The 25122-nt window shown below is 44.7% G+C and overlaps 8 protein-coding genes across 8 annotated transcripts; 6 read left to right on the top strand and 2 right to left on the bottom strand.

Annotated features, from left to right (window-relative positions):
* Positions 1-1440: 1440 nt before the first annotated feature.
* On the bottom strand, positions 1441-1909 carry ACET3X_000629 (uncharacterized protein; the record flags this gene model as incomplete). The annotated part of the gene is made up of 2 exons (XM_069447946.1): positions 1441-1845; positions 1898-1909. The coding sequence occupies 2 exons, from the start codon at positions 1907-1909 to the stop codon at positions 1441-1443; spliced, it is 417 nt and encodes a 138-aa protein (XP_069310871.1).
* A 363-nt stretch (positions 1910-2272) lies between these two features.
* ACET3X_000630 (uncharacterized protein) lies at positions 2273-3462 on the top strand (the record flags this gene model as incomplete). Its single annotated transcript, XM_069447947.1, has 3 exons — positions 2273-2296; positions 2379-2810; positions 2863-3462. 3 exons carry the CDS (start codon positions 2273-2275, stop codon positions 3460-3462), a joined length of 1056 nt encoding a protein of 351 aa, XP_069310872.1.
* A 414-nt stretch (positions 3463-3876) lies between these two features.
* ACET3X_000631 (uncharacterized protein) lies at positions 3877-5533 on the bottom strand (the record flags this gene model as incomplete). The annotated part of the gene is made up of 5 exons (XM_069447948.1): positions 3877-3889; positions 3944-3967; positions 4032-4158; positions 4214-4510; positions 4564-5533. 5 exons carry the CDS (start codon positions 5531-5533, stop codon positions 3877-3879), a joined length of 1431 nt encoding a protein of 476 aa, XP_069310873.1.
* Positions 5534-6392: 859 nt separating this feature from the next.
* On the top strand, positions 6393-8092 carry ACET3X_000632 (uncharacterized protein; the record flags this gene model as incomplete). Its single annotated transcript, XM_069447949.1, has 3 exons — positions 6393-6502; positions 6550-7685; positions 7743-8092. 3 exons carry the CDS (start codon positions 6393-6395, stop codon positions 8090-8092), a joined length of 1596 nt encoding a protein of 531 aa, XP_069310874.1.
* Positions 8093-10830: 2738 nt separating this feature from the next.
* Positions 10831-11916, top strand: ACET3X_000633 (uncharacterized protein; the record flags this gene model as incomplete). Its single annotated transcript, XM_069447950.1, has 3 exons — positions 10831-10848; positions 10901-11418; positions 11472-11916. 3 exons carry the CDS (start codon positions 10831-10833, stop codon positions 11914-11916), a joined length of 981 nt encoding a protein of 326 aa, XP_069310875.1.
* Positions 11917-12419: 503 nt separating this feature from the next.
* Positions 12420-13502, top strand: ACET3X_000634 (uncharacterized protein; the record flags this gene model as incomplete). The annotated part of the gene is made up of 1 exon (XM_069447951.1): positions 12420-13502. One exon carries the CDS (start codon positions 12420-12422, stop codon positions 13500-13502), a length of 1083 nt encoding a protein of 360 aa, XP_069310876.1.
* A 1389-nt stretch (positions 13503-14891) lies between these two features.
* Positions 14892-16263, top strand: ACET3X_000635 (uncharacterized protein; the record flags this gene model as incomplete). Its single annotated transcript, XM_069447952.1, has 3 exons — positions 14892-15139; positions 15193-15348; positions 15411-16263. 3 exons carry the CDS (start codon positions 14892-14894, stop codon positions 16261-16263), a joined length of 1257 nt encoding a protein of 418 aa, XP_069310877.1.
* A 1935-nt stretch (positions 16264-18198) lies between these two features.
* ACET3X_000636 (uncharacterized protein) lies at positions 18199-19155 on the top strand (the record flags this gene model as incomplete). Its single annotated transcript, XM_069447953.1, has 2 exons — positions 18199-18765; positions 18925-19155. 2 exons carry the CDS (start codon positions 18199-18201, stop codon positions 19153-19155), a joined length of 798 nt encoding a protein of 265 aa, XP_069310878.1.
* Positions 19156-25122: the final 5967 nt, after the last annotated feature.

Consider the following 25122-nt stretch of genomic DNA (forward strand, 5'->3'; position numbering starts at 1 on the left):
TAACTGATACCGGAAGGCCTTCAATGACATCTGTTATGTCAAACTGCTTATATATGTCCAGAGATGGTGTATATGGAAAGACTGTGAGGGTTGGGTTAGTATTGTCAAAAGTTACTGTTTTCAAGCCAGTGCCATGTTTTGCCATGAAAGCCGTCAGAAGACCGAGGTCGGGTCGTATAGTCCTACCACAATAATGTGGCTTCAGGAAAGCAAAAGCCGAGAGAATGGGCATAGTCCACTGCGTGAGCCAAGCCAGTAGTCCATCGGTGGCAAATTCCGTGACCACTTCGAGTAAACGTAGATTCGGAAGGTCGAGTGGTTCGATGTCATTCCGGAAGGGGTGGGGAACGTTGAGGCGAAGGTCTTTCAGAGCTGTAAAGTGCTTCAAAAGTGGAAGACATTTTGATGTATGGATTGGATCGCCAAAACCCAGACCCAGTTTTGTGAGCTGTGGTCCGTGCGAGTGGGCAATGGATGCCATGTTGGGGTGGTCGAGGGCGACGCGGCAACAGAGTTCACGGAGGTTCTCCATACGCAACATCAGGCCGGGTAATGATGCTTGCAGCGATTTTGTGAATTTTGTAGTACCCTTCTCGCAGATATCTTCCTGAATGCAGAATGAGCGAACCCAGGAAGCCTTGGTGGTACTAGAATCGGTCGTGCTATGCAGGAGACTGGCCAGAGCTGTGATATGGTCTCTTGCCAAACCAGGACTGCCTTTGAGTCCTGGGTGGCTACTGTTGCGGCCAAGTACTACATGGCGATAGACGGCTGGCTCTATCATGTCCTGTGCAGTGTCAGGCATATGAAGGATGAGATTAGTTTCGAAAAGGCAGTACCCTCCATGATCTGCATACATTTTGCAGTTTCTGTAGATGACGAGTGCTTTTACGGACATGACAAAGAGAATGATCAAAAACGTGAGTGTCGTAGGTGCCCACATGGTCGAATATGTTGAGCCATAGCTCGGCCGGTAAAGCAGGTGAGACGTGAGTCTTGGTGAGAGGTATATTGTGTTGTCTGCTCGTGTCGTTCATGATGTGATGGGTGCGACTTAGGGAGAAAGAGGGTCAGTTGAGGAAGACTGTCTTGAGGCAGGTGCGTTGGGTTTAGGCATCCTCGGTTTAGACGATGGGTAAGCTAGTTCTGATCAGGTTAGATGTCTGGAACTAATTCTTGAGTGTAGTGACTTTGAATCCCGGACGCAGCGCCTTACGAGAGACGTACCTGTTGATGGATTCCATTGCATGCCACTACAGATGAATGTAATGTCAAATTTCTGCAAGTCTTCTTATGTATTCGTCATTTTCTCAAGTGGCTCCTCTAACCCCATGGATGCCGTAGTGAATTGAAATTCATAGGGAGGACACACTAGGGTATCGATGATTTGTTCGTGTCTATTTTACATCATGATATAGTACAGAGTCGTGACTTGGTTCCTCATGACCATCGAATCTTCATCTTCCACTGATCCAGCTTGGCCTCCCACCACGTCTTTTTAGGCGCGCGCTCAATCTCTTCCATTAACCTTGTGTAGTGCTCTGGTACCGATTTCGGCTTTAACACACCCGGCGACAGTGCATATTTGGTACTATATCGGTTCTCCAGTAGCGAAAATAGTGCGTTGACTTGGGCTTGCTCGAGCTTCGGATTCGCAGGTGGTGATGATGCAGCTGGTGTTGTGGATGCCGGGGCCTGGGGCGTTGCGCCTTCTTCGGGGGCGGGAGTTATGGGCTGCACGCCGAATGGTTTGCCATGATGCTCGATTGCGCGTGTGAAGGGAAGATTGGGGCGCAAAGCGTCCTTTGGCCAGAGGGCGAGGAGACGGGTGTATTGTTTTGCGATCTGGCGGAGGCATGTCAGCTGGCTATGGTGTGATGCATTGCTGTAGACTCACCGTGTTTGCCATGGCTGCGGTGTGTGAAATGTCGACGACGGGCCTTGAAGCACTTTGCGCGGCGATCCAAAAGTCGATGATGCTTTGGCAGCCAGGGTCCAGTCCAGATTCACAGTCCGTGCATTATTGGATCGTGGCGCAGCACGCCATGGCCCAAAGCGACAAAGTCAGGCAACTGCATTTGAAACGCCTCCTCCGCCCACTGCGTCTCCCGCCTGACACGCTCCACCACCTGCACTTCCCTATTCCAACCGCCGCCTTTCCCTCGTTCCCGCTTGCTGCCCGGCCCATTCCTACGACCATCTCGCTCGACGACACACAATAGTAAACACAGCATCGCTCCCTTCACGTCACACATCCGGTTATCCGCGCAACATGCCTAGCCAGGGCTACGAGAGGGTACGCCGTGTCCCAGGCATCATGCGCCTGCGCAACCCCCTTGCATGGCTTTCACAATGCCCAAACTAACGCATCCACCCAGGTAGCCGCCCAGGACGACGAAGAATCACCCCAGAGGCTGCAGGCTGGTCAGCAGTGGCCGCCTGCATCGCCGCCACCGTCATTCCACTCGCGCGCATCATCACCAAACGGCACATCACGACGTCTTCTATCCGAGGATCCGGCCACAAACGAGGAAGACCGCACACTGGCCGACACGTTCGACTCGGACTCCGACGACGATGACGACGACGATAACGATGGGCGCGATGATCGGCAGCGGCTGATGCGGGGAACTCCCACGACAGAAGACGAGCCCGTCGCACCGGGCATCCAGCGGAGAGTGACGGAACTGCCAGTATTCAACACACAGGCGCCGAGCAGCGGACGCGTCTACGGTGGAGGAAACGGTGGTGTATGGGCAAATCTCAGCGCAAAGCCGACCAGAGGGGAGGACGCTGAGGAGAAGCCTCCGGTGCGTACTCGACTACGCATGAATCATGTCAAGCATTGCTAACAACTACCAGACCTACGAACAAGCTGCCGCAGATGCAACACCACCCTACTGGGAAACCACCATCCTCGCCCCTGGCACTTTCGGCGACGAAGTCTTTGTCGAAGGCCTTCCCGTCGGCTCCCTGTTCAGTTTCCTCTGGAACGCCATGATCTCCATGTCCTTCCAACTCGTTGGTTTCCTCCTTACCTACCTGCTCCACACTACACATGCCGCAAAGAATGGATCCCGTGCTGGTCTCGGTATCACACTCGTACAGTTCGGTTTTGGTTTCCGTTCCGCAGTACTTAGTCCGAACAACGGCAGCAATGACAACCCTGGGCAAGGATTTGACGGGGGCGTTCCCAACGACCCAAATGCCCACGACTTTGACCCCAACAAGGTCGGCAGTGGAAGCACGGGTGGCAGTGACATGACACCCGCGGCGAGTGCCATCACAGGCAGTGACTGGATAGCATACGGGCTGATGATTGTCGGCTGGTTTATCCTGATCAAGAGTGTATCTGATTTCATCAGGGCAAGGCGGCACGAACAACTTGTTCTCCAGTCTCCAGACCGGGGGCTGGGTGTAGCTGTCGTCGCCGAGGGTGAGAGCCCAGAGCGCAGTGTATAATTTCTTCAAATAGCCTTGGACTGGCATTTTCTTCTCTCTCTTCATAGCGTATTATTTGGTTGCATCTAGGCAGGAGTTCTTCTTGGTTAAAGACAGATGGAAAGATGCAAGTCTCGCTGTTGTAGCAGCACATTACTGCACGATTTTCCTTGCTTATCTACTACACTACCGTTTATATCCCGATCCACGGGTCTCGTTTATACAAAGGTCTATTATGTGCACACCTCGCTGATGCGTTTACATTAGTGCTGGTGATGATACCACAATAAAGCTCATAGAGTACAAGCGATGGTAGAGACATGTTGAATTAGTCTATTGATTCTAGTACATGCACAAACTGCGCTGGGTATCTTGGGGGCGAAACTCTTAAAAAAACGACTCTTGTTAGATTGTACTGCACCCCGTTCGATAATATTAAATCATGTGCCTGGTGGAGTGTTAGCCTACTACCCTCTCGAAACGGAGTATGCATATAACCTACCACAGGGAGCCAGCACGCAAGAACCTTCAGACACGACAATTTTAGCATGCGATTCAAAAGAGCAGCGATGGGTTACATGACAACGCACTTTTCAGTCGCATACACCTCGCCATACTGGTCCACGCCTGCCATCAGCTCATTGTATCGCTGCTTGTTCTTGACTTCTTCTGGAAACCACTTTTTGAGAAAGGCGGCTTGTTCGGTATCCAGATTATCTGCAACAAAGTCATTAACACATTTGCGACAGGTGGACAAGGAAGGAATGCTTACCTGAGTTTGCATCAAAAACCGTCTTCTCTCGGCAAAAGGGACAGTTGTACTGCTTGTTGTTCTGCATGACAATCAAGCACCTGATGCAAAAGGTGTGGTTGCAGCTGAGTTTGACGGGCCGCCATTGGATTTCCATGCACATGGGGCACGAATAGTCGTCTATTTGCGGGACGTGCGAGAGGATCTGTGTGTTTACCTCTGCGCAGACGGCTTTGGCGAGATGTTCAGAGAACTCTGGATATTCTACTTGACGGGGGAATGTGGATTTGACGCCCAGAGCTGTGCGTTTGTCGAATTCTAGAGATACGTTAGCCTAGCGCGTCCTGTGTCTGACAGGTTCGCAAACGTACTCTTGAGAATCTTGATCATGGCATTGTGATTGATCTCGCCGAATCGCAGGCCTTGGAGAATCTCACGGTTAATGTGCATGAAGGTGTTCAATGCCTGCAGGTTCTCCTTCTTCTTCAACTGTTCTACCAGACCGGCCTTGGCAATCTTGTTTGAGAAGCCAGCTAATCTTGCCATTGCCTTTTCCGAATCATGCGATTTATGGTCCATTTCCGTCGTTCCAAAGAAGATGCCTTCTTCAACGTATATCTGGAAGATCTGACGCCAAGTAGTGAGCATCTTCCTATTGGCTCTTCGGTCAGGGTTGGTCAGCTTGGCGACTTGTTTCCCTAGTGCTTCGATCTGAACATTCATGCGTTTCTGTTCGCGCTCCTGCAGCTTCTCCAATCCGGTGACTTCACTGGTAAGCCTGGTGAAGAACTCCGTGTCTGAGGTAATGGGAACCTCGACTGTACGGTAACCCGGTCGGTTGCGAGATGTATTCGTTGGAGTGGTCGTCACGGGATTCGATGGATCTACGGAGTTGACGGATTGCAGGGACGAGCCCGAGTCGTCCAAGACGCGCAAATCAGACATGCCGGTTTCAACGGCCAGCATTTGGAGTTTGCGCCTGGTCTCATCATCTAGCTGGGCGCTCAAGACTTCTCCGCTTGTCTCGTTTACGTAGAAGAGCAGCTTTGGATGGAAAGCCTTCCGCGACGACGAAGCATTGTCGGCGGAGCTATCAGGGTTGAGGATATATTCAAACGGTCTTTTTTGTTCGTCGTCATCATCTTGTGCAGAGGCGTTGTAGTCCTCGACATGCTTCAGCAGCTTGGACAAGGTTGCAGGATCAAGGCCCACTTGCTGCAGCTCGTCGGTAAGCCTCTTGATGCACTTCTTGAGCTGCGAGTATGAGATGGCGGAATCGACCCACTCTGGCGGGAAGCCCTCGTCCCGGAGCGTTTGCTTGAACAGATGGCCGAACTTCATGTTTGGGGAAAGGCCGACGAGGAAGCGTCGTCAGACTGGCCGATCAGGAGGCGCAGAGGAGGCACGTGGGGAGGTGAGTGGTTGCAACGCTTAGCGGGGTACCTTCCACGCTTGTTCCGCCGCAGTTCCGTCGACCAGGCTAACGGGGCCTTTCAGCGATCACCCACGCTTGGGATATGCAGCACAGATGCGACCGAGTAGGGGGAGACGAGGATGGAACTTGAAGATGGTGTTTCGATGGATGGAGGGCGTGTGGGTGGAGGGGAAGTGGCAACGAACGAATGAGGGAATATCGACTGGTCAACAACGTCGACTTGCCCTGCGGGTCATGCGCCTGTCTGCCTGCGAAGGATGCCGCTAAATGGAGATACCCGAGGATTCAATGGAGAATATCCTTACGCCATCGCGAAGACACGGGGGAAACGCCTCTCTTATGAGGGAAGAACAAATACATGGCTTGTGCCGGCTTTCGGCGTTGTCTAGACTGTGGTGGCTCCAATAGCGCTCTTCTTCATTCACCGTCTGCTCAAACTTTTCGCGGTGCCTGTCCGCGACCAATCAACGCCAAGCGCACAGTCATAGGCGATTTGCGTGTCGTGACGCAACATGGCTCTTCGCGACTCACCAAAATAATAACATGTGAACCCTGGGATAGTCTCGGTGGATCGCATGCCTGTCCGCACGCGCACGCGCACCGGGAGTGTAGTGAAAGCTCATCTACAAAATCACACGCCCACACCCACATACGCCTCACGCAATCCGACTATAGCACCCGACCACTGCAACTAGTTCGAGACCGGGAGAGCCGTGGACTAAGTTCAGGCCATAGTGACTAGTTGCATCAGAGCCAGCAATCCATATGGGCGCGTCGCAGTCGACTGGTGGCGGGGAGGCGCCCAGTGGTGGGGGCGAGGTGAAGACGAGTTACTACGAACTGCTGGGTGTAGAACGCAATGCCACACCAGACGAGTAAACTAATCCGACCTGATAGCAACGCCAGTAGTAACACGTCCCAGGCTCAAGAGGGCATATCGAAAGAAGGCGCTCGAACTACACCCCGACCGAAACTATGGCGATGTCGAACGTACCACTGCCCTCTTCGCCGAAGTCCGATCCGCATACGAAGTACTCTCCGATGATCAGGAACGCGCATGGTACGATGCACACGAGAGGGACATACTGCGGGGTAGCACGGGCGACGAGTCTGGCGACCACTACCAGGGTGACATGAAGGTTACGACGGCCGATGACATCACTCAGATGATGAGCAAGTTCAGGGGGAACGTCGACTTTTCAGACTCGCCGAATGGCTTCTTTGGCTTCGTGCGGGAGACATTCGAACAACTTGCCCGCGAAGAAGAGTACGCGGCAGACTACGACGACCTTGATGTACCAGACTACCCCACCTTTGGTCACAAGGATGATGAGTACGAAGGCGTTGTACGCGACTTCTACTCAGCTTGGAATGGCTTCGCTACAGTGAAGAGCTTTGCATGGTTGGACGAATACAATCCTTCTTTACAACCCGACCGTCGTTACCGTCGGGCTGCTGAGAAGGAAAACCAAAAGATTCGCGACGAAGGCAGACGGGATTTCAACGATGCGGTCAGGACTCTGGTTGCGTTCGTACGGAAGCGAGATCCGCGATACACCCCAAACACACAGACGGCCGAAGACAAGGCCAAGGCACAGCGTGACGCCAGAAAAGCCCAGGCTGCACGCGCGAGGGCAGCTCAGATGGCGAAAATGGAACAAGAGGAGCAAGCAGTGCCGCATTGGGCTACAGCACGTCCGGCTGATGAGGTTGAGGAAGAGAGTGAAGAAGAAGTTGAGGAGGATCTGTACGAATGCGTGGCTTGCAACAAGACGTTCAAGAGTGAGCGACAATACGACGCCCACGAGAAGAGCAAGAAGCATCAGAAAGCAATCCAGGCCCTTAAGAGGAAGATGCAAAAGGACAATGCCCATCTGGACTTGGATGAGGATGCTCTCAAGAGCGATGAGATCTTACCAGCTGAGGACGACCTTGCGAACCATGTCGAGGTCTCGGGTGATGAAGGGTCTGACGTATCTGTCCAAAACCTTGCGACGAAAACGACCGAGCTAGATTTAGACGATCACAGTGTGGATAAAGAAGAAGCGCGGTCAAAGAGTATGGCACCTAGTAACACAGTGTCTGCATTAGCTACTGGCTCAGAAACAAGCTCAGATATGGATGACGAGTACGCTTCGCGGTCCGAAATCGAGGCTCGACTTGCTGGTGCCACCACAGAGGCTTCCACGGCAATAACGGAAGAACTCGAGTTGAAGCCTAGCGATGACACAGAACCAGAAGTCGCTGCCCCTCCAGAACCTAAGCTCGGCAAAGCTGCGTTGAAGCGCCTGAAGAAAGCTGCAAAACAGGCGGAGGGTGAGGAGCCCGATGTAAAAAACAAGTGCGCTGGTTGCAGTGCTGGCTTTCCCTCCAAGACGCAATTACACCAACACTTGAAAGAGCATCCTAAACACGCCGCGCTTAAATCGGTTGCGAATAGGGGAAAGAAGAATAAGAAGAGGTAGTGGATATGGTCTTCCGTGGTCAGGGGCTTCTGCTGCTGATGGTGGAATATCCTGGGCTTCTTCATATCCTCTTCGAAAGCATTACGAGTCCATGGGACTTGTACATAATCAATCAACCAACAACAAAGCCATGAGACTCACTGTTGATGATGGGGAAAATATTGCCCCTGTCTTTCCAAGTATACATGGAATCCTACATCACATTGAAAGCAGTGTACAGTATGATCGAACAAAAGAGAAGACAACTCGAAACATCATTTCGAGCTATCTTCTGTTCGAAAGCTCTTGTGGCTCCGTCTTGAAACAACGTATGCTAATTGCAAGATTGTGTCAACTCGCAACGTTGAGACGCAGCGCGCCGGATACGGTCTGACAAACATGTTTTGTCATGCTATGGTAGGCATTCAGTGCGCGATGGAACTGGAATCCAGGGAGGTCCGTTTCGATCAGAAGGAAACGCTTGTACAGTCTTGTCTAAGTGATGGCAAGCTGTCTAGTGTAGATGACTAGGACAGATCAAAGAGTAAAATTTGAAGAAGCACTCATGTGGCAGGCGTACAGTTGTTGAATGTACAAGAAAACGTTCCATCTATTGTAGTATATAACCATACAGACAAGACACTTGGACATAGGGCGCCGGCCCTATGTGGTCGCCAATGAGTATGGACACGACTGCAGGAAGCCCTCTTCACTTCTGGCACGCGCCACAAGGAAAACGAAATCTCGCAGAGACAAGAATGTGCATTGAGATTGGCAAGTATTTTGATGTCCTTACTGAGCGACGTGCTGCTATTGAAAGTTGTTTTCGTTGCCCAAAGGATGATCTGAGTGCCGCAAATGTTGAGGCGACCGTGTGAGGATTTCCAAGATTGCGCCTGGACGCCCCGTGAGCCGCGACAGAATTCAAGGTCAGTTCTCGAAAAATGGAAGAGTACTCTATAGTGTTCAGTGCATATGCGTTTCCTTATGACTGTATGTGACAGTCAGTTGTCGAGCAGCGCTCAAATGTTGTTTTCTGGTGCGCGCAACTGGTATGCAGGACCATTCTCGCATTGTCACTTGGGTAGACTAGTTTCATGTTGTTTTTAGTTCCAAACCGCTCAACGGTATGCAGGAAAAAGCTAGTGTCAGGCCACCAGAAGTGTCATATCGACAACCAGCTTCTTTCGCCATTTTGCTTCTCTAGCATCAAAGCGTCACGATCTGGTGTTTGACGGCACCGACGCGCAATGTATCGTGCATGACCATGCCTTGGTGTCATCTGAAGACAGCTCAATGCGTTGGGACAGAAAGGTGGTCAAGCGCGAGCTTCAGGCCATGCTCTCTTCGTAGGCATTCTACCAATCTTCTGTGCCGCACCCACCCGATCCTCCATCGGATCATGCCGTATCGGTAAATGAAAGAACACGGGTCCAAATTAGACAAAGCTGAGTACCTCGTACACTTAGCTCACGACTTCTCGTGAGAGCACTGAGGAGTGAGCGATACTTCTGAACGAATAAGCATCTCAAACACGCGTTCGCTGATGATAAGATAGAGGGGCATGCAGACCCCCCTATGCGGCGCAGGGTCCAACGGCTGCTGCATTCAGGTTGGGGTGCTTTGATCTTCATAGCATGTTGCTGATCCTACCTTCCTGATTATAATGACCGTCTGGCAATATCTCATCACGTCCCCGTACAGTCAGCCCAGGGCATAGAGCTGTAGATGTCAGGGGACGACAAGCCTACCTAAGCTCCCGCGCTAAGGCGCGCATGCTATCCAAGAGTTCTCCGGTTGCATGGCATTGCTTATCGTTATTGCATCGGAGACTTCTCCAAAACCTCTACCTCGCTGAACTGTAATTGTATAGTTCCCGGCGGAGTGCAATCTGGCGATTTGCACGCGGTGCACCTAGTGATGCACATTAGCGTTCGTGGTAAGAGTCGCTCGCATGCACGTGCTCTTTCTAGCTAACTGAAGAGAAAGCTAGCCGAGCCTAAAGCGTCTTAGCGCAAGAGTCTGACTGAAGCTTCAGCCCCTGAACGCGCCGGGCACGCCACTCCTATCCATTGTTTCCTGACACCTTCAGATCCTTTTGGTCGTATTTCAAGCCATGCTCTTATCGCATCCGGCTCCAGCGGCTCTCTGATAGGGCCTCACTCGAACTGTCAACTCTCACTTGCCTGGTCCGTGATGGCGTGAGGATAGCCCAGGGGTTCGCATGGACACGCATCCGCCACAAATGGTTAGCTTTGTTCAGACGCGGCTTTTTGGAATGGACGCTCGTATCAAATGGAGCACTATGTGACGGGCTCTTTCCTCTCGAGTCTTGTCCGTCTCTTGGGGATCTTGCCTCTCGTCAACTTCGCCTTTGGACATATTCCTTACCCTCAGTCATTCGTTAATACAGTCGCGCGTTGTTCACTCGTTATGCAATCATGATTCCAAAGGCGTACCGTCTTTCTTTCTCACACCTCGTTTTCTATATCTCTACCTTTGTAATCGCGACGCAGTTATGGTCCATATGGGGACAATCGAAACACACCTACCTCCCTTTCTCTCATAGGAATCTTCAGCGGGATTGGGATTTTAATCCCGATGTGCACGCCAATGTGCATACACTTAGCCATGAGCAGTGCGACTCGGCATTTCCAAAGCTGTATCACAGTCTGGATCAGGCGGTGAGCTTCCGACAAGGCAGGAAGGTGCACATTCAAGATATCGAGATCGAGGCAGGAAGATGTATGCTGCGGGTCATGATTTATCAGGGCGAGGTACACACCCCTTTGGAAGCTTTCCACGTTGTATCTGACATCGTACTCGCAGCTGTTCGTAATCGACGCCGGAAAGCCAGAAGAATGCTACGTAACGAACGGAAACGAGAGAGAACGCATTCTCGGAACTCTTGCACAGATCGATCGAGCTGTCACGACTGCCTCAACATCCGACCCCGCCATCCCGAACGTCGAATTCTCGCTTTCTCTCGACGATCTGCCACGGCGATCCAGGAAACATGGAACATTCTTTGGCTACACACGGAAGGAAGGGCCAGAGTACAAGGATATTTGGATGATGCCAAACTACGCGTACTGGGCTTGGAACTATACGCACGCTCCGAGCTGGAATAGCATCAGGAAGGAGATCGAGCTCAAGGAGACTGAACTTCCATGGGCGAAGAAAGATCCTAGAGTCGTATGGCGGGGCAAGGTCAAGATGGCCAAGCTTAGGAAGGAGCTGGTCCGGGTCAGTGAAGGCAAAGAGTGGAGTGACATCAAGCCCGTTGTCATCAACAACGCCAGCGACCCGCATACCAAGGACGTTATGAATCTCAGGGAATTCTGCGGGTATGATAAAAAGCCACGAAAAGACTTGCAGAACAATGCTAACCATTTCTCAGGTACAAGTTTACCGTCCAAACCGAAGGTACCTCCTACTCCGGCCGCCTTAAATACCTTCAACTATGTCGTTCAGCCCTGATCACACACCCTCTCGAATGGCAAGAATTCCATACCCACCTCATGAGACTAGCTGGCCCTGATGTGAACTACATCGAAGCATCTGAGAACTTTGGAAACCTCGAATCGGCCATGGAGTACTACCGTGCGCATGACAACGAAGCAGAGGAGATTGCGAGGAACAGCTACGAGACATTTACCCGAAGGTATCTGACACCAGCGGCAGTAACTTGCTACTGGAGGCGACTTTTCTGGTCATGGGCAAGTGTACAAGGCTATGAACCACAGTTGTACGTACCTGACAAGGACGGCAACCTGGTCATGAGAGGTACACCATGGACAGCATTCGCGGCCAATTGGCCCAAGGACCCCGCGGCTATTCCATGAGCAACGAGAAGGTGTGCAAAGAGTAGCATTGCATAAAGCATTGGAGTATTTGGTTTTATATGCTTACGATACCCGCGTTCAAGCGTTTGAATAGACACGCATTATTATCTACGCTTACAGCACTCATCTTAGGCGGGGCTTTTTTTCTTTTAGTCGTGTTATTGGTGGCTTTGGCAGCCTTCGTCCCTGCATCGGAGAACGCACGCGAGCAATATATATTCATAAACCGACGCATGAGACTACATCTCCACGTGCGCTAGTCCTAAGCGCTTACATCTGACAGGCATATTTCAGACTTGTTTCTGAATGCATATATGTGAAATGCAGGCTAATGCACACTGTACTTTCGTTGGTTTACTGTGATGAACAAGACTGCAAGAGGAATGCTCGTATCATATATCACAATGCAGACACGAGCTTGGACGGAGGAGAGGATGGGTATGAAATGGTTCAATTCGCACTGTGAGGTTCCAACGTCTTGAGTAGCCAGCTGGACGCAGATCATGATCTTCTTACTTTCATTGCTTACCTGCTTCCAGGCTTACACTGCCGTTGCTGGTCTAGAACCACAATTCCTCATCGTCCTCGACACAGGTGTAGGTCACCGCAGCACACCCATCCCTCGATGGCTTACCTCACTCCGGAGCTTGACCACGCGCGGTACCAACGCAACTGTTCTCGCACAGTTTAGTGCCAACTCGAATGCGACCCAAGTCAGTGAGCCCATTGGTGCATATGCACTCGCATACTCATCGTCGACTTCGTTTCTCTTCTCGGCGACAGGTCACGGCGCAGTCCGGACAAGTGTAGATGGTGGCGATGCGGTGATTATCCTGAACGATGAAGAAGATCACTATGGGCAAACTGCGAGCATGGCGGTTGCAGAAAAAGAACAAAAGGTCTACTATGGCAACTCGTTTACGGGTTTAATCGAGAAAGCAAATTTCGATGGATCATACGACTCTGCAGTGCGGAATGTGTCTCAAGGTCTAGACTATTCTATCCCTTCCTATCCCTCAGCCGTCGCCTACGCAGGGGGAATAGCAGTAGACGAAGAAAGGGGTTGGCTGTACTGGAGCTCTGTCCGTGGTGTTGATGATGGAAGCATACGGCGTGTACCTCTAAGTGGGCTTGGGGAAGAGCAAATTTTGGCCAGTGGGATTCAGACACCAGGCCAAATCCGTGTCGTAAAGGACTCGCTATTCTGGACTGAAGGCGGTCGACAGAGTGATTCTCCAACGGCTATTAAGTATCTCGACCGTTATCTGTCCCAGCTTTCCACATCTGGTTCTCTGAATACTCCGATCCCGACAGGCACTCTCATCTCGTCAAGCCAATCGCCCCTGTTCTTTGAGAATGATTCCACAGGCGAGAAACAGACTCTTGCTATCACAAGCTTTGCTGTTTATCGCAATGGGGTGGAACAGAAGGTCCGGTTCGTCGTTAGTAGTGCCGGAAGAACGGTATTTGGGAAGCTAGTTGAGGTCGTGTGGCGAGGGAGTGGAAGTGGAAGGGGACCAGTGTTCAAGGTGTTGAACAACGATACTGAGGATGTTGGTGTTCCTGTTGGGCTGGAGTACGTGTGATGAACGATCATTGCTATAACCACACAACAAGCCTTGCAGTCGGGTATATGTACATCCTCTAAGCCTGGTTTACGGTTCAGATACTTGTCTCACAGTCATCTTGATCGATTTGTTGGAAGTCGTAGAGTGTATCAACAATGAGACCAACAGAAAAGCTCAGAAGTCTGATGTTTGTTTGGGCCAGCCAGATCAAGTGGTTTTGCAACCAGTGTCTCTATACGTATGGATGCGAGATGAACCTACAGTGGAAGTCTAGCCGCGCGAAGGCATTGTGGAAAATCCGGAACGCGTAGCTTGGTTCCTTCGATTGTAACTCACGCATGAGTCTGGACGTCCATCAGAGTAACCAGCCATTTCGCATATGTTATCATCAACAACTCTTCCCTTGAGCGTACTAGTTCTTCTGCCGCATTCAGTTTTTTTTCGGTGACGATTGCGAAGCGATGGGACTCGCATCGGCTGGTAGGGTGCAGGATAGGCTAAATCAGTCTCGCTTATGCACATTGCATCCTTACGAGACGCCACACTGAGTAGGCGATAGTGCCTTCCTGCTGGTAGGCGGCGCAGTCTGCAAACCAAGCTCAGGGTTTTCTCCAGCGGTCATATTTCCACAGCGCAACTGCCGTGCAACGCTCGATTTTTCTCTCCACGGGAGTCTCGACCATCTGTAGCACACACAGGTCTAGTACACAGACACATCGTCATCTTAGTCTTTGGAAGAAATATAGAGGTTCGTGAGGCTCAATCAGCGGGAATGGCGCGGCAACAATTCTTAGCGACCGGTCCGAGGAACCATAGAATCCTGCGGGTAGTAGTCAAGCGTACAGCATCCTAGCTGCGCGGACGCCGGCTGATATACCAATGCAGGTATTCGGCCGCCGACAGTACCATTTAATCCATACGCCCCGTCGCTCGGACTACACGGTATTTCAGGGTTCGTAGAATATGGGTATCGAACCATCGCGTACGCCTAGAAGCATTTAAATTGCATGTACACGGCAGAAGATTGCGGTTCTAGCTACGCCACACGAGCTCGAGAACATGGGATTCTTCTAGGTGAACGCTACGCTATGCCTCTCTGAATTCTTGTACCATGCATACGAGGCAACGACAGGTAAGGCCCCTCCATACGCCGGCAATAGTGACCCCAAATGGCAGTGTTCCGAAGCTCACTTAGGTAAATTCCCTGGAATTATCAGTCCGACCGACATTCTCATCTCATCTGGTAACCTATAAGAAGAGATTCAAGGCGCACCTCTAGCACAGCCGGCAAGCTACTCGTCCCTCGTCTCTTTTACAGTGACTGAAAATTTCGTCGTCCCGTCATTCAATCCGGCGTGCTTTCATGTATCTGGTTTGATATATCCCATCGTCCTCAGACCAGACGACATGCGGGGCTCCTTTCAAGCGGCGTTGCTACTGCCTTTGGCTTTAGGGAATGCGCTCCCGTACGAGGGCAAGCAGTTCGAGAAGAGAAGTTTCGATCGCGTTGATGACATTCTCGCTGGCCTAGGTAGCATTAAGCAGGACCTGATGGCCGGTGGTGCTGCAATCAATCAGCAACTCTATCAAGCTGTTCAACAGCCGGCGCAGTACAAGAAATGCAACCCCACCAACATTCAAGTCCGGCAGGAATGGTATGTCTCCAGTGCCGTAACGCTTCTCGATCTCCATGCTGACAGTGCTAAAGGTCTACCTTCTCCAAGACTGAGAAGAAGGCATACATCAGCGCAGTCCAGTGTCTAGCGAAGCTGCCGTCCAAGACACCAAAGGAGACATGCCCTGGTTGTAGGAATCGCTATGACGATTTTGTTGCTACCCACATCCAGCAAACCTTCAATATCCAGTAGAATATCCCCTTCGCGAATTGCATATGAGGCATGCACTGACATCGCATACAACATTTAGCGTCACAGGGAATTTCCTTACCTGGCACCGATACTTCACTTGGGCGTACGAACAGACCCTACGCAACGAGTGCGGTTACAAGGGCACCCAACCCTACTACAGCTACTCCAGGTGGTACAAAGATCCTACGAAGTCGCCTCTGCTTGATGGGTCTGACACATCATTATCCGGTCAGGGTGCTAAGGGCTGCAGCAATCAGACCTTTACTGGGATTCCGTCAAACAGCGATGTGAAAATAAAGATTCCACATGGTCCAGGCGGTGGCTGCGTAACCTCTGGACCTTTCAAGGACTGGTCCGTCAATATTGGCCCATTGTTTCCCGCATCGGAGTGCGTTCGACCAAACCCCAACACGGATTTCGATGCTGTTTTTGGCCTAGGCTACAACCCTCGTTGTCTTATGCGCGACATTACCAGCTTCACCGGCGAAGGGTGGTTGAAGGATGATGACGTGGTATCTCTGCTCAAGAGCGACAGTTATCAATCGTTCTGGGAAACTCTGCAAGGTGGTCCCCCTCCAGACACCTTCAAGAACAATTTCATGGGCGTGCACACGGCTGGTCACTTCATCATCGGCGGCGATCCGGCAGGTGATTTCTCGGCCTCTCCTGGTGACCCGTTCTTCTTCTTCCACCATGCGTCCATTGACCGACTCTATTGGACTTGGCAGAACCTGAAGCCGAGTGAGCGTATCACTGCTTTGTATGGTCCTACCTACATTTCAGATCTCAGCTCGCCCCCCGCAACTCTCAAGGATACTTTGGACATGGGATTCGCGTATCCTGGGCCAATCACCATTGAAGATGCCTCAAGCACTATGGGTGGCGCGCCATTCTGTTACACCTATGTATAAAATGTTTGCCTGTAATTTTGTTGCCTTTTGTAGAATTTAATAGCCGCGTTTAGACTATATGAATACGTTCGCGGTGCGTGTGGGCTGGGTATCGATTGTGATTGTGATTGATGAAATCTTCGAAAAGCCAAACCTAGAATTTTGTCTAAATGTACTGGATTTCGACCGTCTTCTCCTGAGCAGTCGTGTTGGGTATTTCTGCTTTCCAATTTGATTTGGTGGTAGAGAAACGGTGGTGACAGTGGCGATTGAAAGGTTATCTCGGGGGCAAGACATTAAACAGCCGTCGGAATAGGCGGTGTTGTCTACAAAGGCTGTCCTTTTCAGTTGACCGTCATGCTGCTCGCTAATTCAGGAAAACAACAGAGTTGAGAAGTAGCAGGCAGTGAACCTGTTGCGAAGATAACAGGACAAAGATCGAAGGAGCTAGCGACACGATCCGCGCTGTCCCGGCTTAATTGACGATGTCGTAATAGTTGCGATGAGGTTGCGGAATTAGCGGAGCGAGATAATTGTATAGTACCTACAGTACAGTGTCTGTGCGCGGGTCAAGCTAGTTCGTGTTATAAGGTAACAAGGAGTTGCTTCCCTCTTATATAGGTTGCATAAAGGAAGACTATTAGGCAGACATAATAGACAAAAGTAGATCTAAGGCGGGGCCTAGATTACGTAAAAGGAATAGTATCCCGCTAAGACCTAGCCTCTAGGAGGCTAGTAAGGATTAGGAGGCTACGGCCCTCCTAGGCCTCCCTCTTAGAAGAGAGGGTAAGGAGGATAGGACCTAAGGTAATAAGTATATAGGATAGATAGATTTTATTATTATACTTATTATAGTTAACTTAAATAGTTTATCTCTTATATAGATTATTAACTAGTTATTCTATTATTTATAGAATTAGTATTATTACCTCTTAGTTAATAACGATAACTCTTTTCTACTTAATTATTCTATATAATACCTTATAGACTACTACTTTAGTCTACCTTACCTTAGTACAGACTAAGCCTAGAGAAGTATAGTAAACCCCTATATAATAGGGTCTTAGTATAGGTAGGCTATAAAGCCTCCTAGGCTATAAAGTATACACCTTCGTTAAAGGCTTTAGAGGCTTTAATATATTAATATATAATATATAGGATATATCTTAGCTAGAAGGGCACTAAGGTCCTAATATAATTACTTCTCTTATTATCTCTATAAATAAGGAACTTACTCTTTACTTATACTTTACGCGTAAGAAGACTAGTAAGAATTATTATTATTACTTTCTTTAGTATACTATTAGAATATAGAGCTATCCCCTACTATTCTCTTATAGTATAAAGTAAATACTATTACTTATAACTACCCCTTATATAATACTCTAAAAAACCTTATAATAATAGCTATTTAGTCTAGCTATATATCCTTATATTTATAATTATCTAATATTAGTAGGGTAGCTTAACCCGCGAACTGGCTCGACCCGCGCATAGACACTGTACTGTAATATGCGTCGCTGGTGAGAAGTAGGGCCGACTGCTTTCACTCCCACTCCGCCCTCCTAGTACCACAACTAGTGTAGCGTAGCGTTTCCGACGCGCCAAGGTAAAAGAAGTTTCCTTAATAAGACTAGGTTAAGAATTATATATTAATATAAGTAGAAGAGTAGTGAAATTAGTAAGGTAGACCTTCTTTTAAACTATATATAATATAAGGCCCTAGGGGATAGTATTTCTAAGCTCTTTATAAAATCTAGAGTTTAGTTAGATATAGGGTAAGATTTAGGATAAGGAATTATAGTTTATAGATAAGAAGCGCACTAAGTAGTAAAGGCTAAAGAAATATAAGTTTAGTAGCTCCTACCCGTTGCATATCCCATCAAGCACCACAACTTCTACATTCAGATTCTAAGCATTCAAACCACTGCCAACCCTCCAATAATCACCGTCAACATGACTACCCGATATGCATCCGCTCATCAATCCCCCAACGGCGCTGGCGATCAACGTCCCACCGCCGATCAGATCGTCAAGGACGAACAGCTCCAAGGCAAATGGTCCGACAAGACAGTCCTCATCACTGGCTGCTCTTCTGGTCTCGGTATCGAGACCGCCAAATCATTGTTCGAGACCGGTGCTACTCTCTTTCTCACTGCCCGAGACCTCAAAAAAGCAAAGACCGCACTCGGAAGCCTGGTGGAAAGCGAGCGCGTCCACCTCCTAGAGCTCGATCTCAACTCTCTTGCCAGCGTACGGAAGTGCGCCGATACATTCCTGGCACAGCATGATCGTCTCAACATCCTCATTGCCAACGCAGGTATCATGGCATGCCCAGAAGGACGCACGGCAGATGGCTTCGAAACACAATTCGGCACAAACCATCTCGCCCACTTCTTGTTGATCCAACTTCTTCTTCCCACTCTGGTCAAGTCGGCTACCCCGGAGTTCAAGTCGCGGGTCGTCGTTCTTGCATCCACTGGCCATCGCATGGGCGGCATCCACTTAGATAACCTTAACCTAGTAGGAGAGTACTACCCTTAGACTACCTATAGCTAGAGTAAGATATCTAATATCTACTGTGCGACCGAACTTAGCCGTCGATACGCAAGCAAAGGTGTGAATGCATGGTCGGTCCACCCCGGTCTCATCTTCACTGGCCTAATGACACACATTGACAAGGACACGATGGAGGCATGGGACAAGGACCCCAACATTGGCAAGGCGCTCAAGAGCCCACAGCAAGGTGCGGCCACGACAGTCTGGGCAGCTACGGCCCACGCTTTGGAAGGCCAAGGCGGAAAGTACCTTGAGGATTGCCAGATCGCGAGTGTCATCAACACCGATGCTGCGTCGAATGAGCTTAGTTACGCTCCTTACGTATATAATAAAGAGAAAGAAAAGGCTTTATAAGAGAAGTCTTTAGAGTTAATAAAGCCTTTTATAGCTTAAAGTATTAATTTTTACTTTTACTTATATTAAAGTATTTATCTAGTCTAGATTTAGATACTAAACTCTTTTAGTAAATTATAAACTTTATATTACTTAATAGGGTCCTAGGCTTAGCCTTCCTATATATAAAAGCTATATCTTTCGCACTCCATTCATAATCATCATGCTCGAATTAGCAGATGATATGACTCAACATAGCTCTTTGTCTCCAAAATCGCTATGGAGTTTGCGCATCGGCACGAATTGTCAGCAAGTCACGGTTTCAGAGTTGCAAAATCGCGCGGACACCCGCCCTACTTCAGCGCTTGTTCTGAGCTGTTATTATTGGGCGCCCTTAGGCACGTCGTTGTTAAATAATTTCCTAACCTTTTAATAAACGCATCTCGTTGGCGAAAGCAACTGCGTCAGTTTGGGCGTCTGGGATTTATGCGAAGAGAAATGAGGTCGAGAGCTCAGGTCCTGCAGGAGGGGTGGGCGGCAGATGAGCGGCGGGGCTAAGCGAAGCCACCGCTGGAGGCTGTCGGCCCGTGTTTCTAGCCTTCTATATACTTCCCTAATATACTATAACTATAAACCTAGGACTCTATTTATTATATATTACACTAAGTTACGTAATATCTTATTTTTTATCTATTTATATAATATTCTTAGTTAGACTTAAAATACTAATAAGTAGATAAAAACCTACCTAATATAGGAAATGAGGCACCTATCGGGCTTTATTATCTACTGTGCTCGCTCCGCTTAAGTCCGCGATGTTACTCCACAACCTCTCTAGGTACTAAAACTTTAAGATAAATACTAGTAAACGTTTCTATTTAGGGTTAGTAGTAATAAAGTATACTAAAAATATCTAAGCTTAGGTAAGTAGAAGGTTATTTAGTTATAATTTTTACTTTCTATAAGTAGGGGGGTATTATTAAAATATAACTTTAAAAAAGTAAAAAGTAGCTATCCCTCTACTTATTAATTATAAAAGTTAATAAAAAAGATAAAGTAATAATATAGTTTAAACGCTAGACTAATTAGTATTTTAGGGTAGTAAAGCTCTAATATCTATATATAAAAACTAAAGTTAAAAAGATTTACTAAAGGTAACTAAAAAGATACTTATTAAATCTTAGTAGGCCTAATAGGGATTACTAGCTATTATTAACTAGTAATATAGTTATAATATATTATAAAAGAGAGAGAGGATATAGTATATTTACTATAACTAAGAAGGGTTATATAAAAACCTAGCTACTTCTAACCTTTATACTAATACTAACTTTAAGTATCCTACTATATATAATTAAATTATATATAATTAAATTATACTATATATTAATACTATATATCCCTAAAAGTAACTTATTATAGCTATCTAGCTAGGCTAGTATACTCTCTCTAGTAAAGAGCCCCTTAACTTATTAAATATAAATAATATAAGCCTTATATATACTTAGAAGCTAAATCTAGTAGTTAATAAAGAGCTAGAGGAGTAAATACCTCTAATACTCTAAATCTTTAGTTATAGTAAATCTATTAGTTAGTACTTTATTAAGAGGTCTAAGGTTAGTAATATTATTATAAAGGTAACTTATAAGTAAACTAGAATATAGTATTTAAAGAGGGTTATAAAGTATAAGGAGATTATCTTTACTAATACTTACTACTTTATTAATCTCTTTATATTTAACTACTTTACTTACCTAACCTTTAGTAAGTAAAGTAAAAAGACTAAGAGATAGCTATACTACTAAGCTATTAGCTTTAGCCTTTATAGATTTTTTTTTTATTATTATAATATATTTAGAGACTTTTTTAAGATAAAGTATTAATTAAGTAACTATAGGCTTATATAATCCTATATTTAGTATAGCTAGTATATATATAGTATATTATAAATACTAGATACTAAAGATATATAATACTATTATATACTTACTAAAGATAAGATATAGCCTTCTAACTTATACGCTATCTCCTACTATCCTCTACTATCCTTTACTATCCTTTACTATTTCTACCCTTTACTACTACTACTACCCTTATATATACTAGAAAATTAAATTACTATAATAGGTATATTATAAGTATCTAATAGCTATATAGTCTTAAGAATTACTAACTAGCTACTTATAGTATAATTTTTTATTTTCTATAAGTAGGGGGGTATTATTAAAATAAAACTTTAAAAAAGTAAAAAGTAGCTATCCTTTTACTTATTAGTTATAAAACCTAATAAAAAAGATAAAGTAATAATATAATTTAAATACTAGACTAATTAGCGTTTTATTATAGTAAAGCCCTAATATCTATATATAAAAACTAAAGTTAAAAAAATTTACTAAAGGTAACTAAAAAGATACCTATTAAACCTTAGTAGGCCTAATAGGGATTACTAGCTATTATTAACTAGTAATATAATTATAATATATTATAAAAAGGAGAGAGGATATAGTATATTTACTATAACTAAGAGAGGGTTATATAAAAACCTAGCTACTTCTAACCTTTATACTAATACTAACTTACTTTAAGTATCCTACTATATATAATTAAATTATACTATATATAAATATATATATTTCCTCTTTATCCTTATCTAAGAGGTCTTCTAGCCTAGCCTAAAAACCCTAGCTAGATAAGTACTAATTAATATATCTATAAGTATATAATATACCTACCCTATATATACTTAGGAGTTACCTAGAGCAGTCCTTAATAAGTTAGATAAGTAATTACCTAAGTTCTACTTCCTATTCTAGAATAGAAAGGCCTCTTAGGTTAATATCTCTAGTATTAATAATATTATTATAGAGGTAGCTATTAGGTAGAGGAGGATATAGATAGGGAGGAAGGTAAAGGAGCTAGTATATATAGCTTATATAGATAGCTACTATAGCTATAAGCTCCTTATATTTAGCTACCTTATTATTCCTAAATAAGGTACTTTTAGTTAAGAAACTAAGAACTAGCTATACTAGTAGATAAAGGATATTAAAAAGGTATTAGAAGAGTAATATCTTAGGCTTAAGAAGAGGGAGTTTAAAAAGATACTATAAGGATAAGAGAATAAGGTATAGATAGTACTAGTACTAATATTCCTCTAACTAAAGCTAATTATTAGATAGTAATAGCTATACTATAAATAACTAGTTAATTATTCTTAAGAAGGGGTAGAGGTAGTAGTAGTAAAGGTAGTAGTAGTAGAAGTAGTAGTAGTAGAGGTAGTAGTAGTAGAGGTAGTAGTAGTAGAGGTAGTAGTAGTAGAAGTAGTAGTAGTAGTTATAAAGGGTAGATATAGTAAAGGATAGTAGAGGATAGTAGGGGATAGCGTATAAGTTAGAAGGTTACTATAAATTATCTTATCTCTAGTAGGTATATAATACTATTATATATCTTTAGTATTTAGCGTTTATAATATACTATATATATACTAGCTATACTAAATATAAGTATAAGCCTATAGTTACTTAGTTAGTACTTTATCTTAAAAAAGTCTCTAAACGTACTATAAAGGCTAAAGCTAACTACTTATAGTATAGCTACTACTACTACTACTTAATAATTAGCTTTAGTTAGAAGAATATTAATAGTAGTATAGCTTACGCCTTATTCTCTTATTCTTATAATATCTTTTTAAATTCCTTCTCTTTAAGCCTAAGATACTAGTCTTTAATTTTTTATTTTCTGTAAGTGGAGGGGTATCATTAAAATAAAACTTCAAAAAAGTAAAAAGCAGCTATCCCTCTACTTATCAGTTACAAAAGTTAATAAAAAAAAAGATAAAGTAACAACGCGATTTAAACGCTAGACTAATTAGTGTTTTAGAGTAGTAAAGCTCTAACGTCTATACGCGAAAACTAAAGTTAAAAAAATTTACTAAAGGCAACTAAAAAGACACCTATTAAACCTTAGTAGGCCTAATAGGGATCGCTAGCATTAGCTAGCGATACAATTATAATGTATTATAAAGGGAGGAAGACATAGTATCTTTACTACAATTAAGCTTACCTAGAATTTCGTACATTTCTATAAAAGCCTAGCTACTTCTAACCTTTATACTAATACTAACTTACTTTAAGTATGCTACTATATACGAATAAGTCGCACCGCATACGATCGAGTCGCACTATATACGAATATATGTTTCCCTTAATACTAGTCTTTAAATACTCTTTTAATATTAATAGTTTAGTAATATAGCTATCTCTTAGTCTCTTTACTCTACTTACTAAAGGTTAAGTAAGTAAGGTAGCTAAATATAAAGAGATTAATAAGGTAGTAGGTATTAGTATAAATAATCTCCTTATACTTTATAACACTTTTTAGATACTATATTCTAGTTTACTTATAGGTTACTTTTATAATAATATTACTAACTCTAGACCTCTTAATAAAGTACTAGCTAATAGATTTACTATTACTAAAGATTTAGAGTATTAGAGGTATTTACTCTTCTAGCTCTTTATTAACTACTAAATTTAGCTTCTAAGTATATATAAGGCTTATATTATCCCCCCTAGGCCTTAGGGATAGGGCCTATAGTATAATCTTATATTATATTATTAAGAAATTTTAAAACTAAGCCTAAACTATCCTAATATATTTAGAAGTCTCTTTTTACTTATAATACCTCTCTATCTACTTTACTTATATTATACTTAGCTATACTACCTTAATATCCCTACTATTATAAATACTACTAATACTACCTAGAGATTAAACTCTATTATATTATAGTAATTATATTTTAAGATTATAAGTACTACTATTATTATAGTTATAGTTATAGTTATAGTTATAGTTATAGTTATAGTTATAATTATAATTCCCTTTAAGCGGCTATAAAGCTTATATATTAGTAGTACTATTACCTAAACTCTTCTATAGCCGCTACGCACCTAATAGGTCCTATTACGCTATATCCTAAGCCTCCTATATTATTATTATTATTATTAAATTAATTATCTACTACCTTATTAATACTTACCTTATACGCGTAATTATTAGCTATACCTACTTTATATAATTATAAGATAGGGATAAGCTAGCTAAGGACCTACTATAGCTATCTATTATAGTCCTTACTTATAACTACCTTTTTATAAGGACTTACTTTTACCTAGTAGAGAGACTAGTAAGGAAGAAGTATTATATACTATATATACTATTCTAGATAAGAAATAACTACTTAGTTATTACTACTCTTTTTAGAGGTATATAGTCTAGTAGTCTAGAGCTATTCCCTTATAAAATAACTAAGTAAACCTAAGGGTTAAAGGTTTAATTTACTAAGAAGCCTAGTAGCCCTTTATACTTATTACTTAGACTAGGTCTATCTAGAGACTAGTAGTCTAGAATAGTATAGAGAAGATAAAAGGTAAGCTTACTTAGGGTTTAGTATATATATCTAGGATACTTTAGAATAAGAAAGAACTAGTTAGAAAGAACTAAGTTACTTTATATTCTAGAGGACTAGAACTTTCTATTCTAAAGAGGAGGGGTAGTATAAGGACTTACTTTTACCTAGTAAAGAGACTAGTAAGGAAGAAGTATTATATACTATATATACTATTCTAGATAAGAAATAACTACTTAGTTATTACTACTCTTTTAAGAGGTGTATAGTCTAGTAGTCTAAAGCTGTTCCCTTATAACTATCTTAATATATACCTTTTACTCTATTATAAGTATACCTCTAGCTACTATTATATTTCTTAGCTTCTTAATATAAATATTCTACTCTATAGTAATAGATAACCTTACTTCTATATTTATCTTAGTACTAGCTAATAAAGTAATACTACCTAAGTAAATAAGAGTTATAGTAAATAGGCTATCTATATAGAAGAGAATTTTATATTAATCCTTAGTAGTATTATCTAATAAGTTAAGAGAGGAGAGGTAAGTATCTAGAAAAGGGCTTAAGATACGATA

The sequence above is a fragment of the Alternaria dauci genome, chromosome 1 (genome assembly GCF_042100115.1).
Source record: "Alternaria dauci strain A2016 chromosome 1, whole genome shotgun sequence".
NCBI lineage: Eukaryota > Fungi > Ascomycota > Dothideomycetes > Pleosporales > Pleosporaceae > Alternaria > Alternaria dauci.